Source organism: Petaurus breviceps, unplaced genomic scaffold (assembly GCF_028583685.1).
Source record: "Petaurus breviceps papuanus isolate PSGF00001 unplaced genomic scaffold, PetGlider_PUasm1.0 91133, whole genome shotgun sequence".
NCBI classification, from domain to species: domain Eukaryota; kingdom Metazoa; phylum Chordata; class Mammalia; order Diprotodontia; family Petauridae; genus Petaurus; species Petaurus breviceps.
Window position 1 is genome coordinate 19997568 of NW_027187419.1, and position 13224 is coordinate 20010791.

Genomic DNA, 13224 nt, shown 5'->3' on the forward strand with positions numbered 1-13224 from the left:
CTTTGAGAAGCAACATTGCTTCATCTTAGCAAAGAGGCAAACTCCAGAGGCCAGACCATCACGTGCTTCAGTGTATTCCTGGGGAAATGCAGAAAACACCCCACTGACCTCAGCACACACCAGAAGAACCCCAACTTAGCATCAGGTAAGGTGCCAGACCCCTAAGGCCTCCAGCAGCATCAGCCACCCCCCACTCCACCCCATCACCACAGCACCAGACATGAGGTTTCCCCATGAGCCTCAAGGCAGTATCAGTGCAGTACAAGATAAAGAGCCAGAGCCTGCAGTCCCTGGCACAAGAAACCTGAGACGATGCCCCTTCCATGCTGGGTACAGAGCTCAAATTTAAAAGAAAGGAAAAAGGTAAAAAAAAAAATTAGCAAACAACAACAACAATAACAAAGAATCTGACCATAGAAAGTGTTTATGGTGACAGGGAAGATCAAGACACTAATTCAGAAGAGGACAACAATGTCAAAACACCTATGAGCAAAACCCCCAAAGAAAAACAAGGAGTCTCGAGGCCAGAAAGAACTCATGGAAGAGCTCAAATATAAGAGAGGCAGAAGAAAAACTGGGAAAAGAAATGAGTGATAAAAGACAATGATGAAAATAGAGTCAACAACTTGGAAAAAGAAAACAATTGCTTAAAAAAAATTGACCAAAAGGAAAAGGAGATACAAAAGTCCACTGAAGAAAACTCCTTAAAAAGTACAATGGTGGGGCAGTGAGGTGGCACAGTGAGCCCTGGAGTCAGGAGGACCTGAGTTCAACTTTGGCCTCAGACATTTGACACTTAGTGGCTGTGTGACTTTGGGCAAGTCACTTAACCTCAATTGCCTTGGCTTCCCCTCTTAACCCCAATTGCCTTGGCTTCCCCTCTCAAAAATAAAAAAAGTACAATTAGCCAAAGAGAAAAGAAACTCCAAAAGCTAACTGAGGAAAACAACTCAATAAAAGTTCAAATTGGGCAAGTGGAAGCTGACTTTCTTCCTCCATCCCTCACCACCTTTGTCTCTCTAAGATAGTAAGCAATTTGACATAGGTTATATATGTGCAATTGTGTAGAATATATTTCCATATTAGTCATGTTGAGAAAGAACAGACCAAAAGAAAAAAAAAATGTATTTCACATGAAGAAGTGTGACAGACCTATTACAGTAGATAAGATGGGACGGTGGACGATGGGCATCATTTGAGCCTTACTCTCATCAGTATTGCCTCAAAGAGGGAATAATATATACAATCAGTTTAATATAAAAATCTATCTTAACCTGACAGGGAAGTAAGAGGGGAGGAGATTATGTAAAGAGGCAAGAGGTCTAACAAAAAAGGGAAGGCAAATTAAGGAAGATGGCAGACAGAAGCAAAACACCAGTGAAGAGTGAAAAGGGTGAAAGGAAAGGACAAACAGGAGGAAAAATAGGGTGGAAGGAAATAGGAATCATAACTGAATGTAAATGGGATTCCCATAAATCCCCATGAAACGGAAGCAGATAATAGAGCACATCAAAAACCCAAATATGTTGTTTACAAGAAACACAGAGAGACACAGAGTAAATTAAAAGTAAGGTGCTGGAGCAGAATCTATTAGGCTAAGGCTGAAGTAAAAAAGTCAGGAGTAGCAATTTTGATCTCATAAAAAGTAAAAGCAAAAATAGATCTAATTAAAAGAGATAAGGAATGAGCTGATAGGGGTCTGAACACAGATCAAAGCATACTATTTTCACTTTTTTTCATGTTTTTTTTTCCTTTTGGTCTGTCCTTTCACAACATGACTAATATGGAAATATATTCTACACAATTGCACATATATAACCTATGTCAAATTGCTTACTATCTTAGACAAGGGTGGTGAGGGATGGAAGAAGAAAATTTAGAACTCAAATTTTTTTAAAATGGTAAAAATTATCTTAACGTGTAATTAGAAAAAAATGCTATAGGGGTGGCTAGGTAGCGCAGTGAGTAGAGCACCGGCCCTGGAGTCAGGAGGACCTGAGTTCAAATCTGGCCTCAGACACTTAACACAAAAACTAGCCATGTGACCTTGAGCAAGTCACCTAACCCCAATTGCCCTCCAAAAAGCAAAAAAAAAAAATGCTATAAAAATTTAGAGATATTAAGAGAACATTTCATGAAAAATGGGCATGATAGAAGACAAAAATGGCAGGCACATTTAACATAAAAATCTATCTTAACCTGACAGGGAAGTAAGAGGGGAGAAGTAGAAGAGATTCTGTGGTTTCAAGAATACACAGTAGACTAAGGAAAAAAATTCATTCAAATTCCAGTTAAATAATAATTAACTCCTAATTCCTTAAGTCTATCTCCTTAGCTAAACAGGAAGTGATTTATTATATGAAGAGGTTTTTCTTTCCCTTCAAAATAAGTAGTAACAGTAAATAATATACCAGCAATCTAAATGCCATAAAATACAAGCATTCTATTTTAGCTAGTTTTGTCTTTAGTGCTAATTACTATATTTTTACTAGAGAGCATTAAAAATGCCAATTTTGAGAACTTTCTACTTGGCAAATGCTAGATAATAGTTTCTAAATTAAACACAATCTGTAGCACTATTCATAGTAAAAATAATAATTCATTTACTTAATTAAATAGTGCTTTTAAATTTATAAAGCACTTTCTTCACAACCACTACGTTCTAGAGAGGATTCACTCAAAGACAAACTAGAATTTTACACTATTAAGAAGACATGGTTTGTGATCTGCACTAGTATAGTCCATATTAGCAAGATGACAAATTCAGCTAAATATTTAAGAACAAATGTTGATATGTATGAGTAATTTTAAATAAGAACCAAAAAGATATAAAAGAAAAGTCTAGAAAAAAGCCATTACTATAAACAATGTAATATAGACTCATTTTAGTGATGAAAGAAGTGAGACCTAGAGGATGACTTACCCAACATCACAAAACTAGACAGTAGCAAAACCAAGATGAGAAACTAGTTCTCTTAGCTCTAGGATCAGTGTTTTTCCACCATACCATAATGACACTAATTCAGTTCTCCCTAAGTTAAAGCAAACAATCAACAGGTAGACATATACATTCAAAATAACAACTGACAGAAAACATAGCAGTTTGGGGTCAAACAGTAAAGAAGCAAACAACCCTGTCCAACATTACAAATGCTATCTTTGGCTAACAAAACAGACATCCATCAGAGAGTAACAAGAGAACTGGACTTCTAAACTTATTACAGGACAGGTGAATTTCTGAATTAAGTTCAGAGACAACAAATCATGACTTGGGTAGTTACAAGAAAAAAAAATCAATTAAATTAACTGCAAATATGATCCATTAAAAAAACATAATCAATCTGATTATTTTATCCATAATATGTACATGACGCTTTAATGTAATTCAAATTTGAATCGCATCGTTCAAGTAAGTCTACTTCTCTGAAGAAAAGAATCTTGGGAAGCAATCATCAGAGTACTTGCCTTGGGAACCATTTGGCATGTTCCACCCAAGGATCATCTCCTGATTCCCAACACCTCAGTCCACCATCACAGCAAAAGCATTTGACATCATCGTTTCGACCTAACAAAAAAAATGAATCAAAACTTGAATGTGCATGCTAAGTTATAATTTACAGGTGAAAAGGTAGTGGCTAAGAGTTATGACTATTTCTTCTACTGATTTAGGTTTCTTACCCACATAATAAAAGCCAGCACTAGCAAGTTGCTCTGGATGAACTGGAATTTGAGGAGGCCAGGTCACAAAGGTTTTCGCACGGGCTGCATGGGTTTGCATGCTCAGATTAGAGACACTGAACCTTGATGTTTCTTGGATTTGATTTTCCAGGAAAGGACAATTAGGAAAATGTCTCCGATGTTCCGACATGGCATCATCTTTTGGTTCCCAATTACTCAGTTTCCCACCACAAGCAAAGCAAGCTACCATGTCTCCAGGTCCTATGTAATAAAAACCAGCTCTTGCCAGATCTAATGGTGACAGAAATGTCAGTGGCCATGTCTGGTAAGTAAGAATTCTGGCATCTTCAGTACTCATTGAATAACTGTAGGGGCTGTTATTCAAAGGGGACAAGTCTTCAGCTGCTCTGGAAGTCACTGGTTCCAATGGAAAACTGCAATAAGAACCACTGAAATATCCACTCTGTCCTGAATTGGAAGATAATGAACGAGTGGCATTATTCATTGAAGAAAATGTAGACTGAGAAGATCCCAGATTAACTGCAATCAAATTCTGAATAAACGCACAGCTAGGATATAGCTGTTTATGTTTGTCAATAGCATTGTCTCCTTGTTTCCAATTATCCAGCATTAAGCCACAACAGAAACATTTAACTCTGTCATTCACACCAGTGTAATAAAATCCAGCCCGAGCAAGACTCCTTTCTGAGACTGGAACATTGACTGGAAAAGCAGAGTATGTAGACATTCTATAGAGTTCACATGACAAATCATATTTCATTTCATGTGTGTCACTATTCATCAAACGTGATAAGAGCACACCGTCCTCTACCGCATTCATAATTGAGTATTTTGGGAATAAAATGGGACAAGTCTTTCTCTGGGAGGTAGTTTTGTGCGTGGGTTTGTGATATTAGTTATATATTTAGCTAAAGACATACAAGTGAATTCTTTCATCTTTTTACAAAAAACACTGAGATTTGAGTAAGTTATGTGTGTTATTGGATGTCCAGCATTAGAATTACATCAAGTGACCTCTGTAAGAAGTAGAGTAATTATTCCTGGTCACCTGAATGGCATTTAGTATTGTACTTTGGATTTAATTAATTCTCAAGCTTATAGGGCGCTATTTTATCATCATGTTCCTCATTTATTACAATGCTACCACAATGGCCTGAAAGGTGATGCCCTATTAAAATGTATATTTTAAACCCACATTTATGTTCATATACATATGTATATTTCTATATTTCAAAAACCTTAAGTTAGAGAAAACTCAAATTACCTATCTTTACCTTTAGTAAGAAGCTGTAGAACCTGATCATTAAAAAGTATATACTGTACTAAGGAGAAAAAAAATTATCATTTTTAGATCCTATTTAACACTTACTTTCTAAAGGCATTTTACAAAGAACCAAAAATATCTTAAACACCTGAAATTGACTTTATAGTGTTAGAAATATTTTAAATTATATTGTTAAATTGAGGCCACGCTTGAAAAGTTAATGGAATGCTTTACAATCTAATATTCTTTTAACTTCACTTTCAAAGCCCAACACACATAAACTTGTACACTGAATAAAAATGGATGTGGTTTCACATGACCAAATTTTGCTTTCCTTCTGTATCTTGTCACTTGCTAAGCTACACACAAGTATTGACTCTTCTGTTTCAAAGTAAAATGTTGCTCATTCATTCAATGTTTTTTTCAATATTTGTTAGTCTTTTACTTCACTATAACTGGTACTCATATTACACTTTTCCTACCACTTTTTTTTTTTACAAAATTCAAAAAGAGATTTAATTTCTATAACAGAAGCTTCTCCTTGCATTTAAAAAATTAAATTATAGCATGTTCATCTGCAGACAACACATATAGAGTGCTACCATTTTTACCTAAGTATATACGAGGTCACAAATAATTACAGGAAAACTTTACAATGTTTTTGATTGTGCTTAAAAATTGTTGCCCTATCAAAAAATTACTGTACAGATGTGTAACGTATCATTAATTCTAAAAAGGTACTTTTAAATCATCCTTCATTATTTAATATCTATATTCAAGCACAATACTACCTCCCAGGGGTTAGACTATGTCCCTTTAAGAATTCTAGGTCTCCATAGTGGAATTTATTGCTCTGAAGAAGAAAACGCAAATGCCTCCAAAACAAGAGTCTTCTTTGATATAAGATCTGAAAATAAAACATAAGAGGCTATTTTAGAAAATATATCATTTGTTGTTAATAAAAAGAATGCAAAAAAACCCTGAAGCACAACAAATTGTAGTAATAACTCCTTAGAATAAAAGAATTTCAATTTCAACAGTTTATTAGCAAAATGTATTAATTGTTCAACAAGGGAAATGACTGATACCTGCAGACAAAAACAACAAGAAACTGAAGATATGCTTGCTTCCAAAAAACATGGAAAACAGGAGAAATCCTTCCTACATGTTTGATTTCTCTTTCGCAGACTTTTGCACATAAAGCTGCCTAACTATGGGTATTCCTCAAGGTTTTTTTGGTCTTGGTCCTCTTCTCCTCTATCCTGTCACTTGCTAAACTCACATGGGTTTAACTATCATCTCAACTCAGATAAACTATCAGAAGTGGGGAACCTGTGACCTTGAGGCCATGTATGGCCCTCTAGGTCCCCCCCCCCAAACTGAATTCAAACTTCACCGAACAAATTCCCTTAATAAAAGGATTTGTTCTGTAAAACTTGGACTCAAGTCAAAATGCACACCCAAGGACCAAGAAGGCCACATTTGGGGCCTTAAAACTGCAGATTCCCCACAGCTGTGCCTAAATCCATATATCTAGCTCCAATCTCCCATGAGCTTAACTCAACAGGATTTAAACTGAACTCATTATCTTTCCCCCAAAACCTTTTCAGCACTTTCATCAATTCCTCATTGTCCCTCACTCCACCTATCCAATCAGTTGCCAAGCCTTGCTTCTTCGACCTTCACATCTCTTTCATCAGACACATCTTTCCAATTGTGCAGCCACCACATTGTTTCAGGCCCTCTTCATCTCTCACTAAGATCACTGCAACAGGTTTTCCTGTCTAAAGTTTCTTATCATTCTAGTGCATTCTACACTCTGTTACCTTAAACATGTATCTGACCATGTGACTCTTGACTTAATCAACTCCAAGGATTTCCTATTGCCTCTAGAATATAAACTCTTCTGTTTAGATTTTAAAGTCTTACACAACCTACCTTCAACCTGCCTTTCTGGCCCTGTTGGACATTAGTCTCCCTCCTTCACTCTGTAATTGAAACCAAATTGACCTTACTCCAGCCTTTGTACCTCGCTGCTCTCTCCATGCCTGGAATGCACCTTCTTATAGAGTCCTTCTCTTTAAGATGTAGTTCATGCACTATGTACTTCATATGAAGCCTTTACTGATTCCCCCCCAATTGCTAGTGCCCTCCTTTCCATGGTACCTTTGTAAACTTCTTTGTATGCTTGTCTGTGTCATCATGAGTGTCTCTATCTGCAAACTTGTTATTTATGCTGTATGTGTGATGAATGAGGTACAGGCTCTGGGAACCCCCTTGAACTCTCCTAGCTTCCCATTTGATGAGGCTTTTGCCTGAGGCCATAAACCTTTTATTGTGGCTGGGCCAAATCTTTGTTACTAAGACTATCAGTCTCCTTTATTGGTATATTATTCATATCATGTCCCTCAATTGAAGGTTTAACCCAAGGTTCTGTCCTGGGGATCCCCAACTACTCCCATGGATTATCAGCCCCAACTAGTTTCTTTCTAGAACTCCAGTCTTACACCAAAGTGCCTACTGGTGATTTCCAACTCAATGTCCTCTAGAGCTCATCCCAAATTTAATAGTCTAAACAACAGGACTCATTATTTTCCTCCAAACCCACTCTTCTTTCAAAACCTTTCCTATTTCTGTTGTAGGCACCATCTTTAAGTTTGTAAATTTGGCATTATTATTGACCCTCCCCATATATCTAATCATTTGCCAAATCTTACTGTTTCTGTGTGTACATCTCCCCCATTCAATCTCTCTACTCACAGAATCAGAATTTTAGTTCAGGCCCTTGTCACCTCTCCCCTCAATTCAGCAAGCCTACTCACCTATCTGGAGTTTTTTCTCACTACATTCTATCCTTCACATAGCTGCTAATGACTTTGCAAAAGAAAAATATGACCACATCACACCCCTATAACAAATTCCATTGGCTTCCTATATGATAAAATATAAACTCTTCTATTTAGCTTTTAAAGACCTTCACTACATTGTACACCACCTATCTTTCAAGCCTCATTGGCCATTATTTCCCCCCCTCCCACACTCTTTGATCCAGACAAACTTGACTTCTGTCTGTTTTTTTTTATAGATAATTACAGTGACAAAGAAATAGGTCCTAATTTAGAAGAGGAAAAAGCCAAACAAAAGTTTTCATATCCAGGAAACAAACTATTCCTGAATGATGTCCCAAGTTCTTCTTCCTACTCAGTACTTGTGACCAATACTTTCACTATCTGTATCCAGATCTACATCCATCCCTAACAGCCACTTTGTAGGAAAGAGTGGCAACACCATTCACTCAAGTCTCCCAGGCTCAAAACCTAGGTGTCATCCTCCCTTGACTTACCACTCTCTCTCTCTCATTACCTATATCCAAGCTATTGCCAAGGCCTGTTGATTTCACCTTTGAAACATCTCTCAAATACACACCCTTCTCTCCTCTAACATTCCCAACACCCTGGTGAAGGCTCTTATCTGCTAGTCTGTCAACCTGCCAAAAGTCTCTCCCTAAGCTGCCAAAGTCATTTTGTACCATGACCATGTACTACCCCTACTCAATAAACTCCACTAGCTCTCCATCACCTCCAGGATCAAATATAAAATTCGATTTGACAGTCAAAGCCCTTTATAACCTAGCCCCACCTCTACTTTTCTGATCTTCTCCATCTCTTGGTTCTGAGCATAGTCTCTGGTGATCTCCCATGCCTGGAATGCTCTTCCTCCTCACCTCTGCCTCCTGGTTACTCTGGCTTCCTTCAAGTCCCAATTAAAATCCTAGTAACTCTAAATCTAAGAGCCAATGAAAAGCATTACTAAATTAAAGCTTTTTGTCATTTATTCCCTCAATCAATAAATACTAAATATATTTAACTACTCTGCATATACTGGCATATATTAACTGTATAATTCATGCTCTATATATTATTACATGTACTAGTCCCTCTCAGAATGGGAAAGCTACTTACAGAGGCTGTTACCCTCTTTGTACTTAATATCCTTAGCACCTAGCACAGTGAAATGGTAATAGGAATTTCAAGATCTTTCCTGACCCCTAATAGGCTGAATGTAATCACATGGAGCCCGAGGTGGGAGAAGTTTGCTGAAGGGTGGAGCAGAGCCCACAGGAAGCTGGAAATCAGAGCAGCTAGATGGTGGGAGAGAGAATGGCAAGCAAGGAGACAACTAGGCTTGTGAGTTTTGGTTTGTGGGAAGGCTAAAGGATGGTGTGGCACCCCATTTGAAGAGGCATTTGCCTGAGGCCATAAGCCTTTTCTAGTGGCTCGGCCCAAACGTTCCTTACTAGCTCAGCCCTCCATTGTCCATCTACTTTCCACCCTTGAGCCAATCAAAATATCTATACCCAAATCAACAGTTACCTGACCTCATTTATTCCTCCTGAAGACCCTCCCCAAACTCCTCCCCTTGATTCCTCCCACAACTTTTCTGTATATAAGACCCCATCTTGTCTCCATGTGGTATGAGAGCAAGAATTTTCTAGCACAGACTTACTGTGTCCAATACAAGCAAACTTTTAGTAAACTTTGCTTTTCTTTGGCTGAGAGAAGACTGGAGTCAAATTCATTCAACAGGACCCGGATTGTTGGTATTTTGGGGTCTCACGAACTCCTAACCCTAAACCTCATAATTTTATGGTAACCTCTTCATTAAAGTGTATTAACTTCTTTGCTACTATTGATGGATTCAGGTTTCTGGCTTGGGGATTCAGTTTTCTGGTGTTTGAATAAATGTTTTGCTTCTGTCTTATATATGGAATGTCTTACATTTTGAGATTGAAAACTATGCCAGCAGGGCGGCTAAGTGGCACAGTGAATAGAGCACCAACCCTGGAGTCAGTAGGACCTGAATTCAAATCCGAACCTCAGACTCTTCACACACACACACACACACACACACACACACACACACACACACACACACACACACACACACACACAAAAACCTAGCTGTGTGACCTTGGGCAAGTCACTTAACCCCAACTGCCCTCCAAAAAGAAAAAAAACTATGTCAGCTTATAAACAGTCACGTCTGGCACTGTGAATATTACATTGGCATTACACACACAGTTGACTGGCACATAGTACATGTTTAATTAAATACTTACTATCAGTGACACTTGGCCTTTCTGGCATGAAGATTCCCTTCTTAATGTCAAAGAACCACTAGCCAGTCTTTCTTATTGCTACCCAAATCTTCCTAATGCACACATTCTGATCATGCAACTCCTCCATTAAAAAGCAAACTTCATTCTACAGAGTATCAATTCCTTATCCTGGCATTCAAGACGGTCCATATCTAGCTCCAACGTGTTTTCCTCTTTTATATATGCTGCTACACACCAGTCAATCTGAACCAGTTTCTTTCTCAACTGCATCCTGCCCCTTCTCATTTCTATGTATTTGCATGTGTAGTCTTAATGCCTAAAATATATTTTTCTCCAACCCCTCCACCCCCCATAAGGACAAATCTTGAAATTTCTCCTTTTCTTCAAGGCTTAATTCAGATAAAACCTCCTTCTCAAGTTTCTCACAGCACTTTACTTAGATTCTTCTCTATAAGTCTTCCATATATTGGTTTTGTCATGTGCCTTTGTCTACCCTCCCTCATTTAATTATAAGCTTCCCCAGAACTAGTGCAGTGCCTTGCATATTTATTAAGTATTCAATAAATAAGATGAGCTCACATATATTACTTCAAGGTCACAGGGCATTGTCCCCACCACGTAGGCAGTGCAAGTATTATACTCATTTTACAAATGAAGAAACAGGTTTAGAGAGGCTAAGTGAGACTTGCTCAAAGTCACAGCGTCAAAATCAGGATTCAAACACAGGTCTCTATCGCCCAATCCCAATTTCCTACGTGCCTGGCACATAGTAAGTTTACAATAAATGTTTGTTGGGCAAGTTTTTAAATTATGCAAACTACAACTCTAGTTTAATTATTATACATGCAATCTCTCTTATCCTAACAGAGAGTGTGACAGTGACAAAAGTCCTCAATTTGGAATCACAAGACCTAAGCTGGATCCCCTTTTGTGACAATGGACATGTCACTTCACCCCTCTGGACGTCAATTTCCTCACATCAATCCATCAATAAACACTTATTAAGCACCTACTACCTGCCAGACCCTGTACACAGAAATAAAAAGTCTTGACATTTTTAAGCCGGGGTCCATTAACTTTATTAACGGTATTTCAATATAACTGACTCCCTTTGTCATAGTTTTTATTTTCTGCATTTAAAAATAACGATATGAGGTGTTCATAAGCTTCACCAGATTGCCAAAGGCCCCACACACACACACACACACACACACACACACACACACGCACGATTAAATGACCTACGCTGCTACCAGGAGATGATTTCTAAGGGTCCTGACATCTCCAGTCTTATGAACAGTACAAGCTGCTACGACATTTATCAAGCCCTACAATGTGTGAAAGAAAAGAGCGTAATTTGGTATTCCCATCTACGAGCTGGGGACCGGGAAAAGGAAAAAAAAAAACAAAACGCCGCTGGGAAATGCCCAGGAGCCTGTACAACGGCCAGCTTCCCGTTTGGGGCAGCCCCTGCCAGCGGGCTCGCCAGTCTTGGGCCCGCAGGAGGTCCGGCCTAGGGACCCGCCCCCCCCAAGCGTCCCCTCGGACCCCCTAGGGAGCTTCTCTGGGCAGGGCCCCGCCTAGGGGCAGCGGCGGCCTCCTTTACCCCTGCGTTCCCACGGGCCTGGATACCCGCCTCCCCTCACACCCGGACTGCTGGGATCCAGAGAGGAAAAAAAGGGCCGTACTCACCGCAGTCCCCGGGGGGCGTGGTTGGCAAAGGGATAAAAAGACGCAGGTCCGGCTTCCAGGGCGGCCTCTCAAAGGCCTAGGCCGCTCTCTCCCGGAAAGGTAAGGCTGTCAGGGGCCCAGGGCCAGGGGCAATCATTTGACACACAACCTTCTCAGAGACAGGCGCCCCCGGCCCTCTCCCGGCGGAGGCTGACGTCGCGCTGACGTCATCACGCCCCCTCCTGCCTGGAGTAGAATGGGAAGCAGCTGCGCCAACCGCCGCCCCTGGGCGGGAGCGGAGGCGGGAGCTGGGGGGATCTGTGAGTGGATAGTGCTGCAGAACTGGAGACTCAGCTGGGACGAAGTGCGCGGGGTGGGAGTGGAAAAGAAGCCACCGAGCAATGGGCTAAACTGGGTCAAAGACCACGCCGGGAGAGTAAATAAAATCGACACGTTTTTCTGTGGTGACTTACCACTACCACCCCCGATTTTGTGCGATCACCTGCACTGCGTTTCGCTCCGCGTGTTTTTTTTTTTTTTTTCACCAAAGCAAACCCAGGCCCCAGCGCGTAAAGAGGCCCAAGCGGGGGCGAGTCGGTTTTAAGCGATAACTAGAGCCGCCTTGGGCTAGGTGAAGGCCTGTGTCTTCAGATACCTGCTGCGCATGCGCGGGGTGCCCCTAGAGACGTGTCCTCCGCAGCCTTTTCCGCGAAGACCTGTACAGGAGGCTTCTTTTTCAAAAGCTTATGTAACCTTCACACTCGCACTTCTTTCACTCGTCCAGCTCCTAGTTCATCCTCTTTTGGAGGACTAAAACCAGCCCTTCTTGTTAGGGGAACTTGCTGGAGGACGCAAGCATGATAAGCTTTCCTGTTAGGCCAGTCAGCCAGGGGAATTCCGGGACCCTTTGCCATTTCCTGTTTCCTCTGTCTTCTTGGCCTGACAGTCACTTAGCATCCTGTAATAGAAAAGAAATGTCATATGCCCCTAGTGAGCAAAAACGAGAACCTCGGCATCTATTGAGAATTGGTTCTGAGTTTCATTTGTCAGAAGTAAATGACAGAAACACATGAGGGAGGGAGGGGGGGAGTCATATAGAAAGAGAAGAGAGGATCACAGTGCTGGCAAGGGACCTTGGAGGTCATCTAGAGAGAATGATGCTTTCATGTTATAGACAAGAAAACCGAGGCCAGGGAAGTTGAAATTACTGCTCTGAAGTTCCAGAAATGATGACTATAAACCTAGCTTTTCTGACCCTAAATCACGTGCTCTGTCCCCTGTACTGACTGTCTCTCATGGCTTCAACCATCTCCATATCTCTAGTTTTCCTGGCTCCCTCCAGACCCGTCTATTGGACTAATCTTAGTTATCCAACGGACACCTCAAATTAAACGTGTCAAAATTGAATTAGTTGTGTATTATATTTATTGCATACACACCATCTTCTAAGCCCCTTGACATTAGGACCTGT

At 40.2% G+C, this 13224-nt stretch overlaps 1 protein-coding gene across 3 annotated transcripts in view; it reads right to left on the reverse strand.

Moving 5' to 3' along the window:
* LOC138155104 (baculoviral IAP repeat-containing protein 2-like) overlaps positions 1-12681 on the reverse strand; it is a 34661-nt gene extending 21980 nt beyond the window's left edge. For 2 of the 3 annotated variants that reach the window (XM_069080156.1, XM_069080155.1), the window contains exons 1-3: positions 11775-12680; positions 3679-5870; positions 3466-3565 (exon numbers count right to left, since the gene is read on the reverse strand). In XM_069080156.1, the coding sequence (XP_068936257.1) occupies positions 3466-3565; positions 3679-4519 (941 nt within the window). In that variant the 5' untranslated portion in view covers positions 4520-5870; positions 11775-12680. Of the gene's footprint in view, positions 1-3465; positions 3566-3678; positions 5871-11774 lie in introns of all 3 variants that reach the window. The other variant, XM_069080157.1, reaches the window with a different exon arrangement.
* Positions 12682-13224: the final 543 nt, after the last annotated feature.